Below are 25,264 nucleotides of genomic sequence, written 5' to 3' on the forward strand. Positions count from 1 at the left end.
ACTGTGAGAGCAATATGACAACGGAACCAATTACCTGGGGAGGCGGTGGGCTCTCCCACACTGGAGGGGTTCAAGACGAGGCTGGACAGCCATCTGTCGGGGATGCTCTGATTTGGGTTCCTGCATTGAGCAGGGGGTTGGACTCAACGGTCTTGTAGGCCCCTTCCAACCCTACCATTCTAGGATTCTACGATTCTATGACTGAGCCCTCCCTCCTCCCTGCTGAAGGCTCCACACCAGTCAGGGGAAGAGCCCAGAGAACAGTCTAGGCTGCATGTGACCTAGTGGTGAGAGTGCTGGACTGGGAGCCGGGAGACCCGGGTTCTAGTCCCCACTCGGCCATGGAAGCTCACTGGGTGACTTTGGGCCAGTCACAGACTCTCAGCCCAACCTACCTCACAGGGTTGTTGTTGTGAGGATAAAATGGAGAGGAGGAAGAGGAGAATGTAAGCCACCTTGGGTTCCTTGCAAGAGGAAAAAAGGCAGGATTATAAATGCAATAAATAAATAAATGTGACCCCACTAGCCTTTCCCGAAAGGAACGCCAGTCTGTGGCCCTGGAAGGACTCTTCTCCCTTCTGTAGCACCCTGGCTGTGGCCTCTAGGAAGAAACCATACTTCTTCTTCCTTAGAGGGGAAGCTGTTGGGAGGCTGAGCTTAACCCCCCCCCCCACTAGCCTCCCCCCCCCCCCAGACTGAAGGGCTCAGGACTGTCTGAACAGACAGGAGAAGGCAGAAGCCAGGGCTTCAGCCAAGCTATCTCAGAGAAAAGCACGAGGCTGAAGTGACAGAGAAAGAGTGGCTGCTAACCCCATGAGGGCTGCCCTTCAGGGGAAGAAGGGACTTGCTTAGGAGTGGGCAAACAAGACAGTGCTCCATCACCTGAGCGAGCTGCTGTACAAAGCATGCCTGGGCCAGTGAAGCAGCTGAAAAGACTTCATCAGTTCCTAAGCAACACTTCCCTGTCTTGCCCTTCACTGATGGACCTAACTGTCAGGGTTGTAGCTGAGCCCACAGAGTCCCAGAGCAGCTCTGATTCTGAGCAGGAGATACAATTCCTGGGGGAGGAACTCTCTCAGACTTCAGAGGTGCAGCTGGAACGGGAGACCCCCCCTGCTCACATCCCTGGGAGCGACAGTGAACCAGGTGTGGAAAGGGAAGGACAACCTGAGCTTTTAGACGCGAGGCGCAGACACAGGCACAAGCGAGAGGTTGCAGGCGCCGAGCTTTGGCGCTCAGCTCGATAGGCTCAACGTCAGCCCAGAAGCATCACGGGAGAGGGGGAGATCTTCCCCTCCCACCCCTTAAGTTCAGAGAGTTGCCGCGTTTTTCCCAAACAGAGATCAACTGACGTCCTAACCCTTAGAAACCCCCAGATGGCTATTCCTTTGTAGTTCCTCTGAGTCTCAAGCAATTTAGCATCTGTATGCCTCATTAGGATAAATGGAATTAAAGCCTTGGAAAGCAGCCCTTTGTCTGAGTGTTGATTCTGGCTATTGGAGAAGTCAGTGGGCAACAGGGGCACCCTGACACTAACAGAGGAGGGTGGTTCTGATGTCCCCTTGCCAGAGGATGGCCTCACAGACATGCAGATAGCTCAGTGGAGCTTAGGAGCAATTATTCAGGAATTAATGCTTGTATGGACCCTGCATGACTGGACTTGTGGGCTCTGCCACACTGGAGGCATTCAAGACGAGGCTGGACAGCCATCTGTCGGGGATGTTCTGACTTGGATTCCTGCATTGAGCAGGGGGTTGGACTCGATGGTCTTGTAAGCCCCTTCCAACCCTACTATTCTACGATTCTATGTGCTTAAAAATAAGAGATGACTTTGCTAAAAACCAGTGCAATGAAAATTAAACAAAACCCACAATTTCTCATGTAATGACTATAATCATCCCATGTATAAGATAGTCATCTGAATCCACCCATTGGAAATGCCTGTCTGATATGGGCTGCGAGACAAATGCTACCGTAATATGATGTTGCTGCCTTAAATGGTGGTGCAGCTCTTTACATCAGCTTTGGGTTTGGACCAGGGAATGCAGTGGTACTAAATCACCCCATCTGTTTCTTGTCATTTCTTGGAAACTCGTGGCTGGAACATATATTGGGTTTATAAAAGGAACATGTTACATTATGGTAGGAATTTGTACCACTTTCTTGGCAGCCCTGTTCCCAGTGTAATTGGAAATGCTGGCCATTTCTCTCTGTATGAATTTAAGTATGTTCAAGGACTGATCCTGTGAGGTACAGCTGTGGCTTCCAGGAATGCATTGTATTGAAGTGACAGTGCTTAGTGCCTGGCCAAATAAAAGAACCAAGAACCACCCTGATCGAGGGCTTTGGTGATATAACTGCCACAGAAGACAAATTAAAGGCCCCAGAAGTGTTTGTGTTGTGAAAGGATTCATTAGATGTTAATGACGTGTTAGAATTGTGTGTTGAAGGTTAGCTGCATCATAGCAGATTTATCTTTTGGGGGCTCAGCCAGATTTACATTAATATAACACTGTGGCAATTTCATGGAAGGCTGTGAGTCATACCAGTAATATATACAAAAGCAGGCACCTCCTTGCTAAACCACATACTTTCAGTCCCCATTTTTGTTACGTTTAGGTAGTCAGAAGTCTTTTCTAATCACTTGAGCACAAATGAATATTGAGATGTAATTCTATTGAATATAATGGATTATCTTTGTTTCCTAAACTAAAGATCCCTTTCTGCACACCTTTTCTGTCATGCAAATTTAGGCTCCTGCCTCTCCAGTTGCTCACATACTGGCCTGGGTAAAGGCTTCCCCAAGTGGCTTTTCCCAACTCCATAAGAACAAAAGATACAATCAGATGCTGGATCAGAGCAAAGGCCTAGCTAGTTCAGCATTCTGTTCCTGCAGTGGCCAACCAGAAGTCCCAATGGGGACCCCACAACAGAACATGAATGCAGTAGCCCTCTCCCACTCATGTTCCACAGCAACTAATAACAGAAGAATATCTCCTCTGATAGTGGAGGTAATGATTGGGTTCTCACAACATGACAACCTATGATTGGTAACTAGCTACGATAGGTTGTCATGTTGTCCGAACACAAGACCAAACACAAGAATCATTGCAGATTTCGGGGATTGGCTACCAAGCCACTCAGCAAGAGCAGCAAAACCCCCTGCTGATCTTGCCTTTGCCACTGCTAATGACAGCCCCTCCATCGATGCCCAAGCAGCACTTTGGAGAGACCGTCACTGGTTCACCATCTGTTTAAAAATATTTTTTTGGTCCCAGAATTTTTAGGGGTTTTTTTGCGGGGGGGGGGGGGGGAGGTCAGTCTTTCACAAGTGCACAAGTGCGCTCTTATAGCTGTCCTATATGTGTAACCTTGCCTGGTCAATTTCCTTGTATGTTTCAGCTGTCAAAGGGAGCTGTGAAGTGGAGTAGGTAACATACATGGAAATTGACAAGGCAAGACTGCATATAGGATACTTTGTGCACAGTTGCCAGGGTCCAATTGCCAAGTTTTCAATAGGCACTGAAAAGGGGGGGGGCAGAGGTAGGTGTACCAAAAAGGGGGGACAATAACTCCACCTTGGCAATGTCATTCTGTCGCTTTTAAGAGTTGAACTGATGCTTCTCAGTGCCCTCCACCATTTCAACACTTCCCAAAGTCTCCGGGTACTCTAGAAAGGGGAAATATTGGCTCCCCACACGCACACACTTTTTGCAGCTCCTTTTCAGAGCACTTACTGCTATGGTTACTCTGGTTCCCTGATAGTTGTAAAACAAATGCAGAAATGTGTGCATATGTAATGGCTGGGAAGTAAATGGAATGGAAGGAAATCTGCACACATGCATTAACCTCCATTACTGCAGGTGCTCAAATTTCCCCTCCATTTATTTCCCATCCCTTAAATTTGCACAAATTTCCCCTCCATTTATTTCCCATCCCTTAAATTTGCACAAATTTCCCCTCCATTTATTTCCCACCCCTTAAATTTGCACAAAATTCCCCTCCATTTACTTCCCAGCCATTTCATTTGTGTATATTTCACAATCCAAAAAATTGCACAAATATTCCCAACAGTTTTTAAAAATAAACTCCTATGGAGGTGGCAGAACGGGATGAAGCAAATGGGATGCTAGCATCAGCAGTGCTTACACCCATCCCCATGTGGGGCCCCGTTCATCCCATTCAGGTGCCTTCCCAGGATTTTTTCTAGAACTGTCAGGAAACTGCAGCAATTGCAGCAATAAGTGCTCCAAAAAGGAGCTGTGAAAAGCAGGGGGAGCCAATATCTCCCCTTCCTGGAGTAGCTGGAGGCTCCAGGAAGTGTTGAAAAGGTGGAGGGTGCTGAGAAGTGTCACTTCAACTCTTAACAGCAACAATATCACATTGCCAAGCCCACTTTTGTTGCACCTACTTCTGCCACTTTCCCCCCACCCCTTTTCCAGTGCTTTTCTGTTGACAACTTGGCAATTGATCCCTGGCAACGGTGCACAAAGTATCCTATATGCAGTCTCTCCTTGTCAATTTCCATGTATGTTACCTACTCCACTTCACAGCTCCCTTTGACAGCTGAAACATACAAAGAATTGGACCAGGCAAAGCTACGCATATTGGACAGCTGTAAGAGCGCACTTGCAAAAGACCGACGAAAATAATAATAATTTAAAAATTGTTAACACAACTGCACAATTATCTGGAGGTGATTTTTTTTAATGACCCCAATTGTGCATTTTTGAAGCTCCGACATTTTTTCAAAAACAGCAACAACTGAGAATGGGTAGCGACTGGAACGGGGAGGGTGAGACTTGACAGGTTCTACAGTGAAGGACACTGGAATAGGACACTGGCTGGAGGACTGAGGAGGAAGGAGGGAGAGAACAAGCCACAGTGAGCCGGATTGTCTGTCGGGCACACCATGGGTTGTTCCATGAACTGCCCACACTGCATAGCTTATTTGCAGGGTGGCTTCGTGTAACGTGCTAATGTGGCCAGTACATAATCATTATAGGCATCTCTACACCAGCCTAAAATCCTGCATTTAAAATAGGTCTTTCTGCTTCCGTTTTAAATGCAGCATCACTCCCTTTTTCACCCGCTTCCTTTCCCCCCTCGCCTTTCCCCCTCCTTCTCCTCGTATCTGAGTCTTCCCTTATCTTTAATTGATCTCGCTCCTCTTCTTGGTGCTTTTCCTCTTTTCATGGAGGGGACTCAAGCAGAACACAACGGGATAATTTGATAGCCCGTTATCTGTTATCTATTTTAAAAAGGAACAAAGGGCATTTAGTGCACGAGACACCTAGTGCAGGAGACGGCGTCATGTAAAGAGCCTGCGAAGTTCTGTGAAGGAGCAATCTCAATCGCAAGATAAAAGCTACATGTGAAGAAAGCTTGAATCTAGTAGCCATTGATAGCCTTATCCTCCATGGAATTGTGTAGAAAAGTGGACATTTCAACAGGTGTTTTAATTGGTAGCACCTGCTAAAATGCCTTTTCTGCATGCCTGTTAAAGGTACATTGCATGTTTAGACATAAAAGGCTCAGAACTCTCCGTATGCCCCAGCCATGGCTTGGTGGGGCATGCTGGGAGTTGTACGCCTTTTTCTGTACGCGATTGCACACTTAGTAAGTTATGACAATTGCTTCCTGTTCTAAGCTATATATCTAGCAAGCAGAGATTTAAAAGAAAGGTTATATTGAGAAATTGTATAGCAGATGGAAGAGAAGGATACATTATTTAACCCAAGATCAGAGAGCTTCGGCTATTGGGCGGTATAGAAATGAAATAAATAAAAATAAATAAATAAATAAATATTTTCTTGTTCTTCTGTGATCTCTTAGAGTCATGGACCAGTTTTGTTTTCTTAATATCCCTACAGCCAGAAAACTTGTTATACTACAGCCAGGATGAAGAATCTAAAATCATGATAAGTGATTTCGGACTGTCGAAAATGGAGGGTAAAGGTGATGTCATGTCCACAGCTTGTGGCACCCCGGGATATGTTGGTAAGTGCCAGCATTGTTCCAGCAATATAACTGCTGTATCCTCCTCTCCTCCAGACCTGAATGACTGGTAATGGTAACTCACCAAGGTCCCATCTACATGGCACCGCTTTCAGCTCCCACCCCATCACAGCTGTGCAGCATTGCAGCTTCAAAGTAGTTTCTGGTGGTATTCACTTGCGGTTTACTGCGTGCTTCCCTAACAGACTCCGCCATGCCCTTTTTTTGCCATTATACTTAAATGCGCAGCTGTGCAGTCCTGTGAGTGTGGAGGCGCGACACATCCGTGGCTGTTTTGTATTTTAAGGGCTCTGCTGTGTCTTTCTGTCCCTCATTAGGTAAAAAGTGGGTGTTCTGTGCTGCTTCATTTCTACGCCATCTTTTTGTCAGTTCCCCAGCCTGAGACTCTCGTGATGGTTCACACTCACAGGCGTGAGCGGTATGTGCCTACCCATCGCTCCAAAATGGTGACCAATGTGATGTTGGTCCTCCCCCAAGACCATCCCCCCCCCCCAGCCTTTGGGCACTGAGTCCAAAAGCAACCATTGCAAAGATACAAAGCTGCAAAAATATGCAGAAGTGTGATTAAATAGATGAAAATGCGTCTCTGTGCCTCTATAACTGCACAGCTGCGAAGGGATGGGGGGAGTAAAGGGGCATCACAGAGCGATGCAAGCACTACGCACATCTGCAACACATCCACTGCAAACTGTGAAGTTGGTTTGGGGAAGGGATAGATGGTTCGCAACTGTGGGAAATCTGCAGCAAACCAAAAACATTGCAGCAAAACGCCTCCTTGGAAATCCACAGTGTCTGGGAGAAAACCACAGATGGCTGCAAAGTGGCGACTGTGTCGTCTAATCAAAAGGACCTAGACTCGCCCCCATCCCGGAGTAAAAGGCTCATGTAGATGGGCCCCAAGTCAAGTGCAGTCCAACGGGCATAGATCACTGCCCCAGAGGAGCGCAATAGACCTTCTGCTTTTGTCGCTTGCCTTGGACAGCAAAAATGGTGCGGGAGGGCAGGGGATTCATTGCTGGTGGACTACATTTGGCCTGGTTGGTCAAAAGTTGTGAAGACCTTTAGTGCCAACAGTAGGTTCCCTCTCAGGACAAACAGCAGCTTCAGGGAGGCAATTTTCACCAGGATCAGGGTACAGAGGGTAAGAGTGAAAAATCCCCCTGATCCCAATTCCCTACCCCCACAGCTGTTTTTTTTTTAAGCCAAAAAGACGTCACGTTAAGGCCATACACATATTCAATATATCAGCTGTCAGGCATTGAAGATATGGGCTAGATACTGGTTTCCTGAAAACCAAAGTTAGTCTTTTTCTTTCGGATGTTTTTGCCCTTTATTCAAAAGGAGTATTTTGTGAACTGAAGTCTCATCGTGCATTTTCTTGGAGCTGGGCCTTGCTGCTGATTGGAAACAAGTGAATGATGTCTTTCTAAGCTGTGACTGCCTGTTCACTTGTGCCATTGGAACAAAGCCTCTTAGCTGGGGGTGCATACATACAGTGCGTATATCCTGTGTCACGTTTTTAATTACTTATGAATGGCCAGGTTTTCTGTCTCCCTTTTTGTGCTAGTAGCTATGATATATGAGATGCATTTATTCTGAGGTTTCCAATTAGACTTCTACTTACAGTAAATTGGTTTTAAAAGGCCTTTTGTCGGTCTGTCTCTGAACCCAGCGCTTTTGAACCAGGGGTGGGCAATCCCTTTCAGGTGGAGGGCCGCACTGGTGGCTGGGGAATCCTTTGGGGGATGTGTTGATGAGCAGTGCTGGAGGTGGGGGGAGACACACAAACATACCCTTCACACCCACTCATACCCACACCTTCTTCCTTCCCACTCATTGACATGAACATACACACAAGCTTACATTCTAAATGTCATCACTGGGGAGGCAACAGAGGGAAGGGAGGAAAATAGTAAGGGGATAACTGGGATGGATATGCATTAGTTCAGTTACTCATAGTTTCAGGATGAGATGAGGACTGGCATGTCTCACGGGTGTCATAGAAAAGGTGATTGTATCAGGTGGGTACGAAAGTTATAATAAATTCTTCCTTAATTATATAACTATAAAGGCCACATAGTCCAGCTTTTCTTGCTGCAGAATTTGGGTTATCTTTGTGTAGAACTTTTGCTAATGTTATAAAGGTCCACCAGCATTACAGGATCCAAGAGCTTCTAGGATTGTCTAGTGAAGGCCAAAGAGGATGTGCTTGGACTGAGCCTGTCTGGTATTTATCCAGTCATTTCTTCAGGCGAATCTGTGACTGCCCTAGGCAATCTGAGACATCGGATCATTGAGACAATTACGTTTTGGACCCATCAATAATTTAAAGCCCCTTTTACATGTTCTTTTATCTCATAGGTGCTGCTGCCCTCAGGGTTGCTCCCATGCCAGTCCAGACATGCTAAAGATATCTGCACATAATATAATTCATCCTGACATCCTTTTTACATACCAAACCAGCAACCCCAGCTCCTGACGATCCCTGTTCTTTGTAGTAAGCACTGTATCAGAATGACCTACATGGGCAGGAATCTTTACACATACCCAGACTTTCATGGGAGCAACCAGAGGGACACCAACAAGGGTAAAAGGAGATCGGAGTGTGGAATCCATGGGCAAAACCATGGGAAAGAGTGGGTATGGTGCAGGGAGGACGTATCTTCCTTAATTTTTGGCAAGGAGGTAAAGTGGTGTGGTCCACGTGTAACTGCCATCTTTCAGTTTGCAGTAGTAGAACAGAAGGAGAGCCAGTGCAGTGTAGTGCTTAGATTGTTCGACTGGGTCTTGGGAGATCCGGGTTCTAGTCCACATTCATCCATCAAACTCACAGGAAGGCTTTGGGCCAGTCAATGACTCTCACACTAACCTACCTCACAGAGTTGTTGTAAGGATAAAATGGAGAGGAGGAAGACCACGTAAGCCCCGTTGGGTTCCTTGTAAGAGGGGAAAAGGGCAGGATATAAATGTAATACATAAATAAATGGTCTTCTAAGGGTAAAACTATGCTACAATGAGGGTTGCTTCAGCTATTTCTGTCACCGGATCATAAGCTGAAGTTTTTTTAACTACACATCATGTTCAGCGCAGCCGATACAAACACAGACTTCCCCGACTACATAAGCAACCCCAAGCAATATACCCCAGGATTGCACAGCATGATCCGAGAAGTGTATCCCAGGATCCATTGTAGTGTTGTAGAAGATGCTGGGGTGCACCTCATGAGTTGCATCCCAGCATCTTCTGAAACATACCAAAGGAGCTTGGAGTAGACTTCTTGGACCATGCTGTGCAACTGCTTGGGGCAGCAAAATGTCTTGGGTCATTAAATGCATGTATGTATGCATACTTCTCTTGAATTCTGGGAATTTATTAGGAATTTACCAGAAGTGCACAGTCCATCGGTCTATTCACTACACACACGCAGACGTGCACACAAAATCACTTGATCGTTTTTCTTGGTAATCTTGAAACAAGGAGCAGATTCGTTATTCGTCACAATCCTCTGTAGCAACCATCCCCGTGTATTTCTTGATTATTTTGTGAAATAAGAGGCAGCCTGTACCGGACTGGATTTTGAACTTGCTTTAATTCTGTGGAACTCAATTAGAGACCTTGTTTCTGAAGTTCAATCTGCGACTTGCTTGACAGCTAAGTAAGCTCATTTGAAAATTCTTCGTATTGCTTGCTCATCTCCCTTAATTAAATTGTGTTGGGGGATCATTGATCAGAAACTATATTTTCTAACGAGCATCTCTTTTTTCCCTTCCTTTCTCTTGATTGAAAAGTGACTATGAGAGCTTTTGACTTCTATTTTTCAGAAATTAATCTCACTGTACTTTCTAATACTGCATTTGATATGAGGAGAAAACTGGGGGGTTTGGAAAGAGAGAGCTTCTGAGAGGATTATTAGGAATCATACCATTTCAACTGATGATCTGAAGCAATGCTGATCGGGTCACCCCATTCTTACTGTATTCTTGACAACAAGGAGGGGTGTGTAAAAGCGCCATGAAATTCAGTAGGGCCATCAGACAAAGTAGCTTCAGGGCCATCTGTTGATAGTTCTGTGTTGTTTATCTGTTCATAGTTTAACCCATGAATTGGCGTTACATGCAAACCAGGTCTCAGATTCAAAAATAGCTATTTATTCCATTCTTATCTAACAGAAAACAAACCATTCTAATGATTTCTGGGAGAAAAATGAAGATCTTGTTTTACATTCCCTCTTTCCTGAGTATGGCCTTTACAGGTTCCGTTTCCTGTAGAAAGTAGAGTGCTGGCTCCTTACAATGCTTATCTACAAGTATACAACTTAAGCAGCCATTATGTGAGCACAGACGCAGACTCACAGGCATTCCCCTTATTCACAGCACTATCAGTAACCTGGAATTGCCAAAAACCCAGCTTGCAAAACTGCATTCAGCTCTTGCCCTTGCTTTTCATGCTAATACCAAATAGGTTTTCTAACACCCCACCATGGTAGGTGAGTGTAGCTCACATTTCAGATACTTGAAATAGTCAATGGCCCATTATCTGCCCCCATTCGGCTATACCAGGCCTTGGGGCAGATGGTGGGGAGAACCAGCTCACAATATTTAAGGTAGAACAGAGGTGCTTCCAGATGGATGGGACCTAGTACAGAATGCACAAAGCTATTCTGTCTTTCTTTTTCCTTAAGGGATTTTCCACAGTGAGAAAAAAGGTGGAAGAAGCAGTGGGAAAACATGGGAAGACTATAAGTGGAAGTCGAAAGTGCCTGGACACCCCTGTAAAATTCTGTGAACAAGGCAGGGTAATAGCACGATAAAAGCTTTGGCCAGGATCCAATGGTGTCATTCCGCCTACTCAAATAGCGTTAGCAGAGTTCCAGTAAATCTTTCTGCTGTGCAAGCGCTTGCGCAAATGTAACTTTAGTTGGATCTCCTCTTGCGCATAGTTTGTAACCTAGTTTCCGCTACTGTGATGTCATTTGCACTAGCAGAATGACACTGTTGGACGCTGCCCCTTTTCTGGGAGCACCCCAGCAATCCCAGGGGGAGAAGCCTGCAAAGAGCAATCATGGATGTTTCCTGAAGGTCACAGCTGGCTCCAGGCTTGAGTCGGTCCTCAATGCTTTAATTAAAAATAAGTCCAGGTTGCAGATCTCGTTGTTTCAGAACATACATTCACCCCTAATAGAGGAAAGGGTATCTCTGTAAAGCACCTGAAGTGGACTACACGCACAGTACACCCACACTCTACACATGCCTCCAGTCAGATTATTGGCACTGTGTCTGCCAGTACTGATCAGCTGCTTGGGGGGCGGGAGAACTGATTCTACACACAGCAGGTAATCCAGCACTGTGAGAGCTGACAAGTGTCTCTACCATCTGCTCTGCATGGGAGGTCCTTGTACACAGCCCATTGCAAATTATTTATGTATGGTATTTGAATGCTGCCCCACAACATAAATAAACATAAAAAAACAATTTTGATACAAAATAGAACAAAAAAATCACAAAAGCAACATAGGAACAAAACTCACAGCAATCCCCCAAATTCTACACACACATTGGAAAACTCAGAGGCCTACCGTAGTTGTGGTGAACAGAAAGGTCTTCAGCCTAGCACCAAAAAATCCACCAAGATGGCACCAGGCAGATCTCCCTGGGGAGGCTGATCAATAACTGAGGTGCCACCACTCAAAAGGCAACACACAGGATCTCTAGGTTGTGGCCATTATAGAAAAATTGATTGGGGAAAAAAGCCAACATAACAGGTCAGACCCAGGATCTGCCTTCCTTGAATGGAAGGGCTCTGTTCACAGAAGATGCCTGTGCCTGTTTTTCAGGGATCCGCCCTCCTGCACCGCAGTTCTCCTTTTTTAGCAGGGTTCTCTGCCCCTCTGTGTAGCATTTTCAGGGTTCTGGAAGGGCTGCTGTGGGGAGGAAAAGGCAAGGAAGTCCCCTTTCACCAGCCCAGCTGCACATAGCAACATCAGGATCCAACCCAGCATGTTTACTCTGATTCTGAAGATTACAGCTGCAGACCTCTATGCATGTCCTTGGTGTAAGCCCCATTGAGCCCAATGCAGATTTATAGGATTGCAGAGTAAATCACAACCTTTGAAAGGTGTTTTGTGTTTCTTTTTATTTTCAGTAGGTGCCAGCTCCTCTTCTGTGTTATTATTTTTCTTCAGCTTGTTGCCCAGGTAACCTGGGACAAATACACTAAAATGACTCTGCCATTCCGTGTGATTATACCCTCCACTAGTTCTGCAGTTGCTATTACACCTGATAGTACACTTGTACATTTTCTCTGTAGTTTGCTGCATTAGGCGGCTTTTCTGAGACACAAGGTCATCCTTATTATTGGCAGTTTCCTAATGTTCCCGGACATATAATTTTATTTCCTCTCTCTCAAAGCTCGTTAGTTACATGCATATCACCTGAAATGTGTACTTTGTGCCAGTGCTTCATGATCTGCACCTGCTGCCAGTCTGTTTCTAGACCCAGTTCAAAGTTCTGGCATTAACCTACAAAATCCCCAATGGCTTGCGGCCAGGTTACATGAAGGATTGTCTCCTTCCATATATACGTGCCTGGACCCTAAGATAATAGTCAGAGGCCCTTCCTTCTCCAGTGCCAAATTTAAGGTGAGGCAGGGGGCTACTAAGGACAGGGCCTCTTCAGTGGTGGCACCCCAGTTATGGAATGCCCTCCCCAGAGAGGCTTACCTGGTTGCCTACGCTGTTATCTTTTTGGTGCCAGGTAAAGACCTTTTAATTTTTCCAGACTTTTTAGTCCTTCAGTTTTAAAAATTGTGTTAGAGCATTTTTAGAACTTTGCACTGCTGCAGTCTTTTACCCTGGTTTTTACTTTGGTTTTATTCTGTTTTAAACGTAAGATTTTTAAATTGGGTAGCATCCAATGCTGCCCATATGCCAGCAGGACCCACTGCTGGTGCCACGGGAAGTTAGTGCTTCCTAAAACAGCTGGAAATGAGCCAAAACACTCGTTTCTGGAACAGAACAGAACAGCAGAGCCAGGAGAAGGGAGCTCCACTGGCCTAGACTGTTCTGGAAACGAATGCTTTTGCTCATTTCCGGGGTTGCTCTAGGAAGTACTATCTTCCTGTTATGATAGTGGGCTGTCCCAGTGGTGCAACTCAAACAGTGAAGGCACATAGGCAGCATTGGATACCACCCATTATATTACTGTATTTTATGGTTTTATCATCTGTTTTGTGAACTGCCCAGAAAGCTGCAGCTATTAGGTGGTGTAGAAATGTAATAAATAAATTAAATAAATAAATATGTGGCCTTAGTTGTATGCTAGGATAAATGTAGAACAATTGCACTGAAACTAAGGACAGCAAAAATCCAAATCAATCTTCAAAATCCAGCTGTAAAACCAATACTCTTTTGTGCTGAAACATGAACTAGGGTAGAGCATTTGACTAGGCAAAAAAGATTTGATCAGTTGGCCAGCCAAATATTGTCAAATAACCATCAAGTATTTTTAAAACATTAGTGTTATGAGTACTGTGAAGATAATCAACAGGTTTTATACTTACACTCATTACAGAAAACCCAATTAAGTCGTTATTGTGGAAGAATGACACTAAGGGTGCAATCCTATGCATGTTTAGACAGAGAAAAGGTCCTACAACTCCCAGCATTCCCCAGCCAGCTCCCGTTCCTGCTTTTTATCATATTTAGCTCGATGGGCACCATAGAGTTTTCCACAGTAGCTACAAGGAGTTTGGGGGGGGATCCTCACTCACGGTTTGAATGTTTATTTGATTGCAAGCCACCCATGGAGTTTTCAAACTAAAGGTCAGGTTCCAAATTCATTCAATAAATAAATAAGTTTGCCAGAGCGAACGGCATGTCCTTAGAGCGCCAATTGCTATGGATTTTCTTTGCTATGTCCTTAGAGCCTCTCCTCCCACGCAGTTACCAGGGATTCTGACCACGCCTCCCTGCATACAAGGCTATGTGCAACCAGGGCATATAGATGTCGTCCTATCCCCGTAAGCCTTTCCCTTAAAAAAAAGGGGCCAGGATTGTGGAAATCTACATTACGCACGTAGGCAAGCCAACTTAGGTCATGCATTGCAGTTGCTCCATATGTGAAGAAGTGCAGTACCAGTGCTGTGTACATTCGCATATGGTGGTGTGGGCACACATGTGATTCCTCATGCTGATGCTGTACCCTGTTTACCATGTACACAGAATTGCCAGCCGGAGATAGTGTGAAACAGCCTTTATGGAGACAAATAGAAGGTGGAATGCATTCCAAAATGAGGATACTCACTGCCATTTTCAATACTGCCGTCAAGAGAGAAGTAGCTTCGGTTATCACTTGCTGAATCCTTTTTTTTAAAGACCTCCCTGGGCCCCAATGCAGCCCTCCAGGACTCCCCAGATGGCCACACCTTTTGTATTCATTGTTCCCTTTCATGTTTGTTTGTTTTCCATTTATTTCAATGGCAGACCCAGGCAGTTTTCTAGTGCATGTAAACTTTGGTGTTTTCCATCCAAACTGCACAGTTTTCAACAATTTTATGATTCCCTCAAGGCAGCAGACATGCCAAACGTCAGAGGAGAGGACGAAGGCCCATTTTGTGACAAATCAAAGAACACATTTTATTTTATTTTTATTTGCAAATGTATGAGTCGCCTTTGGGCTCCAGTAGGGACCCTAAGGCAACTTATAGTTGGGGTGCAATCCTATCTATTGTGCCCTTGCTGTTTGGAAGCCTCTGAATTCAGAGGCTTCTGAGATTCCCATGCTCTGCCAGGCTGAAGCCAGCAGGGCAGGAGAAGTGGTGGGGGGATCTTTGCCTCCCTGTCCTCCTCCTTTGGTGATTTTCACTAGACAGCCTCTTCAGCCTGTCTAGCAAGGGTGTTTTGAAAGAGGAGGGAAGGAGGCTGGGGGAGGCTCAGGATATCTCGTATTCTGGCCTCTTCAGTCTCCTCCCTCCTCAACCACCTGAGAGCCCCCTTTCCTCCTCCTCCTCGGTCTCTCTTCTGACCTCAGAGGGCAGCCAGCACAATTCTTTCTGAGCCGGCTGCAGGGGGCAGGGGGGAGATTGGATCTCCAACTCGCCCTTCTGAAGTTGGAGCACTGTCTCCAACCTTGGAAGGGTTTTTCCAAGCAATCCTATGGTCGCTGGGACACTCTCCCAGGGACCACAGGATTGCTCTCTTAATAAACTAAAATATATTTTCTGTCTCTAGTCCAAGTCCAGAGCACCGGTGTGCGGCTTTCAGACAGACTCTGAGAACAGTTGGCTAACCAAACGCCACTCCCAAACCTTGGGACAAAGAAGCCATGCTCCCCCAGAGGTCGACTGAGAAAGCTTCTTTATCCCATATATATGTTAGGGCTCTAAGGACAGGAGCTAAGGGGAATATTGTCTTGTTCCTCAAGTAGACCCGCCTGATACTGCAATTACTAGCAGGAAAATCTCTCTGTTATTCCCTCTGTGTTTTTAATAGCACTGAAACATATAATTGCTGACAAGGCAACTATTATAAACATTCAAACCATAAGCCAACATTTTGCTTTGAAAATTCAGTAGCTACTTTGCATTAAAAGGGACTGGAGTCATGGGGCTTTAAAATCCCCTGCTAAGCATTTGCAAATGAAAGATGCAGGCATAAGCAACACAGTTCTCTAGACTTTCATGCAAAGAAACCACTCCCCATGCGCCTTGTTTTAAAGCGAAAATACGGCTTTTTTCTTGCCTTCAAATTGCCACCCAAATTTGGCAGCAATTCAGCGGCTGTGATTTTGGCAGTGGCAGTGAGGATGTGTGCAGCCCCCGGTGAGTTCTAGGGTCAGAAATTGGACCCTGGACCCTCGGAAGTTGCCCAACTCTGGTGTATGTTGATGGCACTGTGTGAAATAGGAATGATAATATTGACTTCTGCAGATCAGCATTGTGAACATGTAGTGCCAGAAAACAGAAAAGCAAAGCTATCTGCAGAAATGAAGGCACAGGGTTGTATTCAGTGTGCTGTATCTAATGTTAGTCAGACTTAAGTCCCATTTATTTCAATGGTCTACTCTAAGTAGGACTAATATTGGATACAACCCACAGAGTTTTCATATCCCTAGTTCTTATGCATGTTTTTGTTTGGCATCACTTCTCATCCCTCTTTTACTGTGGTACCCTTGCTTCAGAACGGCAAGCAGCGCCAACCCTGTCTCCAACAACCATGGCACTTCATTAGTCAGCCTGCTAGAGGGGCAGTGACAGCTGTCTCGCTTGGATCACTTCGCAGCAGAGGTAACATATCACAGTGGCACACTGCACTAGGTTGTCTTCTCGTCTCCAAATCCTCCATTTGGCAGCACACTGCTTTGGAGCTGTCAGGATTTCTTAGCGAGCAATGTGAACTAGAGCTGTTCCAAACACTTCTTTTTCAAGTTTCCAAAACTTTTGTGTTTTGTTTTTCTTGGCAGGAAATTGATGGCCTTCCGTCAGTCCCCCTACCTTCTTCATGTTGTTTTTATTTGAAGTCCTCTAATCTGTCAGATGCTGATTATGAATATGATTCACAGTTTAAAAATATGAGCTCTTTAAAATCTTAACATTTCAAATTGTGAATGTGGGGGCTCGTGCCACGAAGGTGGCAGTCGGAGGTGGCTCGTATCCGTTAGCAGGTGGATCGCTGCCCTCCCCTCATCCATCTGTCAGCTGTTCACTCATAAATGTTTGGGACGAGGGGGGGCAGAGACAAGTTGACCACCACCACCTCCTGTCAGTTTCCCCCCTCCTCTGCAGAAAGAAGAGATGTCCTATATTTTCTTCCAAGTCTCAGTATTATTATAGGTCTTAAAACAGTCACATAAATAAGTACCGTATTTTCCGGCATATAAGACGACTGGGCGTATAAGATGACCCCCAACTTTTCCAGTTAAAATATCACGGCAAGCGATGTACCTTACTGGCGATTGGCTGGTTGTTGTATACAAAGCCTGCTTGGATTGGTCAGCCCTCCCTGCCTGCCCAGCCCTCCCTGTCTCCAATACTATCAGAGCAGTAGCGCAAACACGCCTCTTTTTTCCATACCCCGGGCGTCCCGGACGCCTGCAGCCTGCTCCGCCCTTCACTTACACCTTCCCGGTGAGGCGCCCCCTCACCTCGTCATCGGGACCGCATTAAGTCACTTCTTTCCACGAATCCTGGTGAGTGGATTTTCTTCTACCATACTTGTACAGCACCGCCCTTGCTGCTTTCATACAGTCGCCGCATACGGTGGGGATGTGGCCGCGGCCGTTTTTGAGCTCCCCCCGCCATATGCGGCGACCGCAGATTCTCCAGTCCGGCTCGGAAGTTTCAGCACCCGCCCTATAAGACGACACCCGGCGTATAAGACGACCCCCGACTTTTGAGAAGATTTTCCTGGGTTAAAAAGTCGTCTTATATGCCGGAAAATACGGTAATATAAAGATTATTTCCAAAAGGTTTTGGACTGAGGGCAGGCTCACGGTGTTTTACTCTGCAAACTGTGTCTGTGGTTTGCATTCATATGGAAAGATAACTTGTAAACCACGTGATCGTGTACATGACCTAGCGGCGATTCCTAGTTTCATAGCTTTGGGGAGAAAGTGCCACTGTGATATGAGGAATTGACATCAACCACGTTCGTAACTGCCCTGTTTCACGTCACATTTTCCAAATGTGCCATCCTTCCCCTTTCTTCTGTGTCTGCCTGCCTTCTCCTGATACCCTCACTAAAAGTCTGGACTAAAGAAAGGGCTGTAGTTCTGTGGTAGAACACATGCCTTACATGCAGGAGGTCCCAGCTTCAATCCCTGACCTATACGGAAGACTCCTGTCTGAGGGCCAGCTCCCAGTCAGTGTAGACAATACTGAACTGGATTGACTGTGGTCTGACTTCGTATAAGACTGCAATCCTAAGCATGCTTACTAGAGAGTAAGTGCAACCGAATGTGGAGGGACTTGCGTCTGAGTAAATATACTTGGCATTGTGCCTTTAGGCAGCTACATAGGTACATATGTTCCCACACCGTTCCATTGATTTCACTTCTGGCAAATAATTGTACACAGGAGTGCAGCCCTATTGTATAAGAGCGACAGCAAGAAAACAGAGTGAACGGATTCACGCGTGTGATGGTGATGCTTCTGTGAATCAGCAGAATAGATGGTGGTAGTGTGTGGATCTATGGGTTGGAAAGCAAAGTTCCTCTGATCCAACTTTTGCTTTAGATCCACTCCTTGCCTACAAGGAACAATTACCCTATAAATTACAATAGAATAGCAGATATACAGATATGATTTGCAGAGACCTGAACCTATCCATCAGCCAAACACCAATGGATGGCCTCATCTGATATTTCAGCTGTTCACTCTCAAAAATAACTATTCTTGCAAGTGGTCTATTCATATGCCATGCTGCAACATTGGAGAAGGGAACTTTCATGAAATTGCAATTCCGCATTCAAGCACAGAATAATTCTGCAATTTTTCTACATATGGAGTGGTAGGTGGGATCGTGGGGAAGTCCCCTCCTCTGGGTAGAAGATGTTGGATGTGCATATGTTCCTGGGCCAGCTGAAATATTGCCTGAACCATTTCCTAAAGTGCTGCTGCCATTCCTGCCACGACTGCTTCTTCTGAGCAAGTCAGAGATGCTACTAAGGGGCATTCTTCACCCACTTACAGCTTTTGCAAGCTCCAGAGACGGCTGAATGGTGGGAGGTGAAGGAGGAGTTTCAGAGTTTGTCTGCACTACAGACTTCTATCAGATCGCCATGGTTTCCCTCAAAGAATTCTGGGGGTTGTAGTTTGGTGAGGGTGCTGAGAATTCTCTGTTAGAGATTCCTTAGCCCCCTCGCAGACTTGTCATTCCCATGCTTCCCTGAGAAGAAGGAATGGCTATTAAACAAATTTAAGTCAATACTATAATTAATATAGATAGGCTCTCAGGGCTATAACTGCCTTAATTTAGCTTGTAAGCTTCTAAGAGGCCCAAGCCTCACTTTTTGCTTTTTAGTCTGTGGAGCGCCGTGCATATTGATGGTGCCCCCACCCCTCTAAACACACATGTGCTTCCATTTCTGAGAGATTCATAACTCCCAAGATTCTACTCCAGTGGCAAATGAATAGCGTAGGCGGGGCAATGTCTGTTAACTTCAATGAACAGTTCCTGAGTTCTCTGTTTGGACTTTGGCCATGCTCGTTGGATTTTGACTCATTTACTGACTTCCCTCCCCCCTTCCTCATTACAGCTCCTGAAGTGCTTGCCCAGAAACCCTACAGCAAAGCAGTGGACTGTTGGTCCATTGGAGTTATTGCGTACATTCTGTAAGTACTATTAAGTGAGTTAATGTTATTAGTTTCATGTCAGATATTATCGCACTGGCTTTGAATGTTGTGCCTGGGTGGGCGACTGAGAGCAGGAATGCTAGCACTCCTGAGTGTTTCTTACACATCTCCCGAAAACATTGGTGGCATTAAACATTGAGACATGGGCCTAGTTTAAGATAGACAACTGACCCACACACAAGCCCTATTCAGGCATTCTCTGACCCACTACAAACAACACGTGAGGAGGGGGAGCGCTCCAGCCCCACCTCCTCCATCGTCGCAACTGGGTTGCATAGTACGTTCGCAAACTCTCTGCACGTATCTCTGTTTTTTGTTGCTATGCCCAAAGCCCCTCTTGCCACAATCCAAATCATCCCTCTGTCACAGTCCTTGACACTTCACTACCAGAAGATGTGGCTGGCCACTATATAAGACGGATTTTAAGAAGCTGAAGCAAATTCATGGAGGATAGCTCTCAACTGCTGTGAACCATGACAACTGAATGGTGTGCTGAATCCGAAGAGGACTTTTCTTTTTTGGAACAACAGTTTGCACCAACAGTAGAATCTAGACTTGCAGGTGTGATGCCACAGGGCCAAACCAGACATTACTTTAATCTCTATCTAGCAGGACCGCAGTGGCTTAGTGGTTAAGATGCTGAACTGCAGACCGGAAGGTCGGCAGGACAGCAGTTCGAGACCCGAGTGCCGTGTGACGGAGTGAGCTCCTGTCTTCGGTCCCAGCTCCTGCCAACCTAGCAGTTCGAAAGCAAGAAATTGCAAGTAGATAAATAGGTACCGTTTCGGCGGGAAAGGTAACAGCGTTCCGTGCACCTCGGTGTTCAGTCATGCCGGCCACATGACCACGGAAGCATCTTCGGACAGCGCTGGCTCTTCGGCTTAGAAACGGGGATGAGCACCACACCCTAGAGTCGGACACGACTGGTTGGGGACACCTTTACCTTTACTTTTTTAGTAGGGATGTATGGATTTTGTTAAATCCATTCTGTCTGTGTTTTGCGGATTGTCAGGTGTCTTTTGTTCCGTCGTCCACTCATTGATGGAATCAGATTTTTTAAAACCAGAATTTTGTTCTCTTTGAGCAAATTCACATTAGCACTCATTTGCATAAGCGCTAATGTGCACTTGCGCAATGCACTAATCTGCATTAATTCATATGTACTAGCACTAATGTGCATGAATTAATGTAGATTTGCACAAGTGTGCAAGTAATCTCCCCCAAAAGTGAAAGACCAATCCACAAGTCTGCAGAATCCATGTGACTCATGGGTTTCATTGTGCAAAGTGCCATGCACACTGATGGCAATAATAATAATAATAATAATAATAATAATAATAATTGTCCAGAATAGTTGAGACATTTGAGATCCATGCCTGAGGCTCATGTCTCTTTCAGTTTTGGTAAAAAGTAGCCACATTGTGTAAAAAGTAACCATACGTTTTCCTGAGCACGCGGCAAAAAGCAGCTTGATGGGAGGCAGTTTTCATTGAGTAAATGGTGCAGGGAACGTGTTACATCCTTTCCTACAGCTCAGCACTCCCAGTTCTGTTTGGGCCCCTGGCGAGAGAAAATCCTACCACAGGTCACATCTCATCAAATTTGGCCCTGAGTCTTTGCAATATTTTAAGATGCTGTCTGACATTGTTATACGTACTTTTAAGTAACTGATATTTTCTTTTAATGTTTTGAGTAGGATAACTTTATTATATCATACATTTTTTCCCTGATTTTAAGCTGCCATGAGAGCCATGTAAGCTGAATTGGCTGGCTTAGCCAGAAAATACTAAATACATACATACATACATACATACATACATACATACCATATCTCCCTTGGACACAGACCAGTGGGAAAATAAGCTAATTCTGGACTTCTGCTGTTTTTTTTAATGCATGATTGAATACATTATAGATTACAACTACCCCAAAAATGTAAAAACCTTAGACAAATAAAATGTGTTAAGAAATACTAAACTTTCTTAAGTGCCAGCCCTGAGCGCTTCACTTTAATCGCATCCAGATCTCAGCAACTTTATGGTCAGATACTTTAAATAAGAAAGTTCATTTTGTATGAAGAAGTCATTCCTAATTTTAGCAGCTTAGAACTTCCTGTTATTCCACATGTTATATTCATTTTATTTTATTTAAAACAGCTATATTATAGATCCCAGGTTCCACACACACACCCATTACAAATTGTTTTTAAAATTAGAAAATATAAGGGTGTTCATATCCTTCCCACCACAGGCACAGCATCTGTACACGGTGGCATCAACACAGGGCAGCTTCCACCAACCTGGCGCCCTCCAGATGTGTTAGACTGTAAGTCCCAGCATTCCCAGACCAGCATGGCCAACACATCAGGAGAGCACCAGTTTGGGGAAGGTGGCCACTGGGTATAACAGAGCTCTGCGCCCCGCCTCCCCCGCCCCTGGTGCACATGCACAGAGGCACTCAGCAGGCCAAACTGTTGCAGAGAATGGGAAGCCTGTGTGTGCCTCCCATATCTCTGTCCAGTCTTCCTCCATCTCCTCAGTCAGGGAACATGAACACTGACCAAGCGGAATGGAGGTCTGGATGAGGATATATTTATAGAGAGATTTCTATCCCAGTCTTCTAGTGCCTGTGAACTACTCAGGGTGGCTTACAGCAATTTAAAATCACAATGTCATGAAAAACAAAAACACATAAATATACAACAAAAGCAGAGACCGCACATAAAGCAGGCCTTCCTTTCCCTATAGTGGCTTGGCACAGTGCCATTATGCACCATGGTTGGGGCGGGGGGAGATCCCTTATACCCTGTAAGGATCCCTGCACAGGTGAATGCTGCAGGGATCCTTACAGGGATCAAGCCCTTCATTAACAGATGCAGAAAATATAGAATTGAATCATAAGAAGATATGAGCCAATCAACTTAGTCGATTACTTAAATACATAATGGGCTAACAAAGGCACTGTCATTGGAAATCCTTCCATTCCTGTTACCTAAGATGCTGTGATGTCATGGAATGTTCAAAAATATTCTAATTACCGAGGAAGAAAGCTCACTTAGAATGCTAATAAACAATGCAGTGTCAATTAAAAGAGCGAAAGGACAGTGATGCTGAAATAATCCTTAAAGAGAAGGAGCAGTGTACTGTTGGCCGGGGCAAAAAACAGACTGGGGTGATTTGTAGTAGGGATGCTGTGGGCTAGGAAATCTAATCGGACAAGGACCTAGGAGACGGGAGAGAAGACGTTCAGGAATCTGTGCATCTGAAGGAAGGCAAGGAGCAAGTCAAGAGCAGGCAGAAAAAATGATATAAGAATACCTTGAGCAGGATACAAAAAAGAATATAAAGAGCTTGAGCAGAAACAGTTCAAAGACAGAGCTGAGGAAATATAGGAATAACCAGAAACTAGGCTGGCGTAGAGCCTAGATAGGAGGGGTTGTGCTGTAGTTGGTAGAAAAGGGAAGAGAGCTGCATACGCATGGGGAAAATGGGACAACAGCAGGAAAAAGGGCTGATACCAGCAGGGATCTTTGAGAATGTTTTTGCTTACCAAACATGTGAGCATGCCCCATTCGAAGCCCCAAGTGCAAGCATGAGCATGTCTCTGCTGAAAATATTGGCAAATTGTTGAATGCGCTCTCGTATGTGTCTTGTTCCTGATTCCCAGTTCATTTTTTGCAAATTTCCTCACTAGACTGAATCAGCCTTGTTTTAGTCTATGAAGGAGCTTATTACAAATTTGAGGAGATTTGTGCAAAATTCAGGAAATTTGTGCAAATCTCCTGTTTCCCCAAAGGCAGCAGCGATTGTGAATGGGAGCTGGGCATAAGATAAGCAGTGAGACAATGTTGGGAGAATTGTAACGGTCTCGAACATCGCTCATTTTCCCACCCCTCATCAGCTGCCCCGTGGCTTTTCTGAGTCTTGCAGGTACGTGCGAGTTGCTGGGTCCAGGTATATACAGCAACCAGCCAGTTCTCTGAATATGGTTTGGTGAAAGAGAGATCCACAGTAGTGGCCACAGCACCTCTCTCGGTCTGCTCCCCCACCCCCAGATTTGGGTTACGACCTAGCTGCACACTTACGCTCACCAACTGCCTCGAGCACCATTTTTAATTAATAAATAAATTTCAGACAGCCTCGTTCACAACAGCATTAAAATGCTTACAACATTATCTCGAGTTCTGTTCAATATATTTTTTCTAATTGCTCTAATATTTGTACTCCCATTTTAGGGAGAAGCAGCTTCCTTAGACACTCATGTGGCCTTGCATTAAAGTAGTCCCTTGTAGTATTTTCCCCAGGAAATGTTAAAATATGTTCCTCTTTCACAGATGCAGCTGTTTTTCTCAGGAGGAGGATACTCGCATCCATTTATTTTGGTTACATGTTCAGGGTTACATTTAGTCAATGCTGAGAATATGTAGGTGCAATGGAATGCTGACAAAACAGCTGGCTGCTATTTCTGGGATGGCCATAACCTTGCACATTTCCTCAGTGCTTGGTTTCACTGGGGGAAGAAGAAAATGCCAGTTGATTGAAACTCCCCCAGGATGGACTGGGATTTTCCCACTGAAAACTGATTCTGTAATTTATTCTGTTCGTGTACGAATATACATGGCGCTATTTTGAGGGCCTCATTTTAAAAATGATTTTCCTGGCAGGAATCTGTGCATTTTAACACAATGCATAGTTAAGCCATGGCTTTTACTCCCAAAAGATGAATTCATGGCTGCTGCTTTAAGCTGATCCAATCCATGGAGAGTAGATCTATCAATGGCTGTTAGCCGTGATGCTTTAATATGGTCTTCCCCAGCCTGGTGCCCTCCAGATGTTTTGGACTACGAGTCCCAGAATTCCTGGCCATTGGCCATGCTGGCTGGGGATGATGGTAACTGTAGTCCAACTCATCTGGAGGGCGCCTGGTTGGGGAAGGCTGCTTTAATAGAAGCCCCATATGCAGCTGCAGTACAACTCTGAAGATTAGCGGCTGGAGCTAACAATGGGCTTATGAGGTTCCACAGGCATTCAGTGGGCTGCTGTTGAAAATAAAATGCTAGACTAGATAGACCTTGGTCTGATGTGATAACCTGCCTTGGGATATTGCCCAGATTTTCTTTAATTTCTACAGGCATGGTGGGTGCATTTTCGGGCGCTTGCAGCACATGGGAGGCAGGTTTATTGCTTCCTTCTCCAAAAATGGAAAAACTTTCCATTGGCATCAGAGTTTCCATAGGGCTCAGGGGGGCAGGGAGAATTGCTGAAAATCAGGTGGAGGCACCTTCCATCACAGTGCCCTTTCCCCCTCTGCTTCTGTACCACATCCTACCCCATTCTGGGGGATCCCCTGACCATTAGGAGAGGATGGGGGTGGGGATACTGCCATGGGGAGGAGAGGGTGGGAAAGTCATTTTCCATTGGCAGTTCTCTGGATCCAAGTCCTTTTACAGCCCTATAGAGATTGCCCTTATTTTATATGGAATCTTAATGAGGTTTTAATTAATGGGCTGAAAGTTTAGGGCACACTTCTATGTTTCAAGGTTATTTTGAGTCTGTTGTGTTACTTTAACAGAGAATTCAAAAGAAAATGTATAAATGACCTTCCTTTCTAGCAAAAGTAGGCTGCTTTTATTAAGTCGGAGATTATTTCACATTTCCTTCCATGTTATCTTATGCGATGCTATGCAAAGTATGCTGTGCTATGCTAGGCTGCATAACTGTTCATTTCTATGTTGCTTTTCAAAAAAGGGCCCAAAACGTGCAAGAAAATGAAAATACATAATTACAAATATTATGTAAATTCATTTAAATGTAATCAGTTAATTAACTGACCAATTAGTCAAAGGCAGGTGATTATTCAACAAAAAAATTTCATTGGTGAGCCAGCCTTAATTGCTATA

At 45.0% G+C, this 25,264-nt stretch overlaps 1 protein-coding gene across 2 annotated transcripts in view; it reads left to right on the forward strand.

The window, feature by feature from the left end:
- CAMK1D (calcium/calmodulin dependent protein kinase ID) overlaps positions 1-25,264 on the forward strand; it is a 300,742-nt gene that overhangs the window by 245,899 nt on the left and 29,579 nt on the right. For both annotated transcript variants that reach the window (XM_084811563.1, XM_084811564.1), the window contains exons 5-6: positions 5,874-6,000; positions 19,269-19,344. In XM_084811563.1, coding sequence (XP_084667689.1) covers positions 5,874-6,000; positions 19,269-19,344 — 203 coding nt within the window. The remainder of the gene's footprint in view (positions 1-5,873; positions 6,001-19,268; positions 19,345-25,264) is intronic.

This window comes from Heloderma suspectum, chromosome 7 (assembly GCF_057233095.1).
Source record: "Heloderma suspectum isolate Gila_16-S chromosome 7, 16-S_ref, whole genome shotgun sequence".
Taxonomy (NCBI): Eukaryota; Metazoa; Chordata; class Lepidosauria; order Squamata; family Helodermatidae; genus Heloderma; species Heloderma suspectum.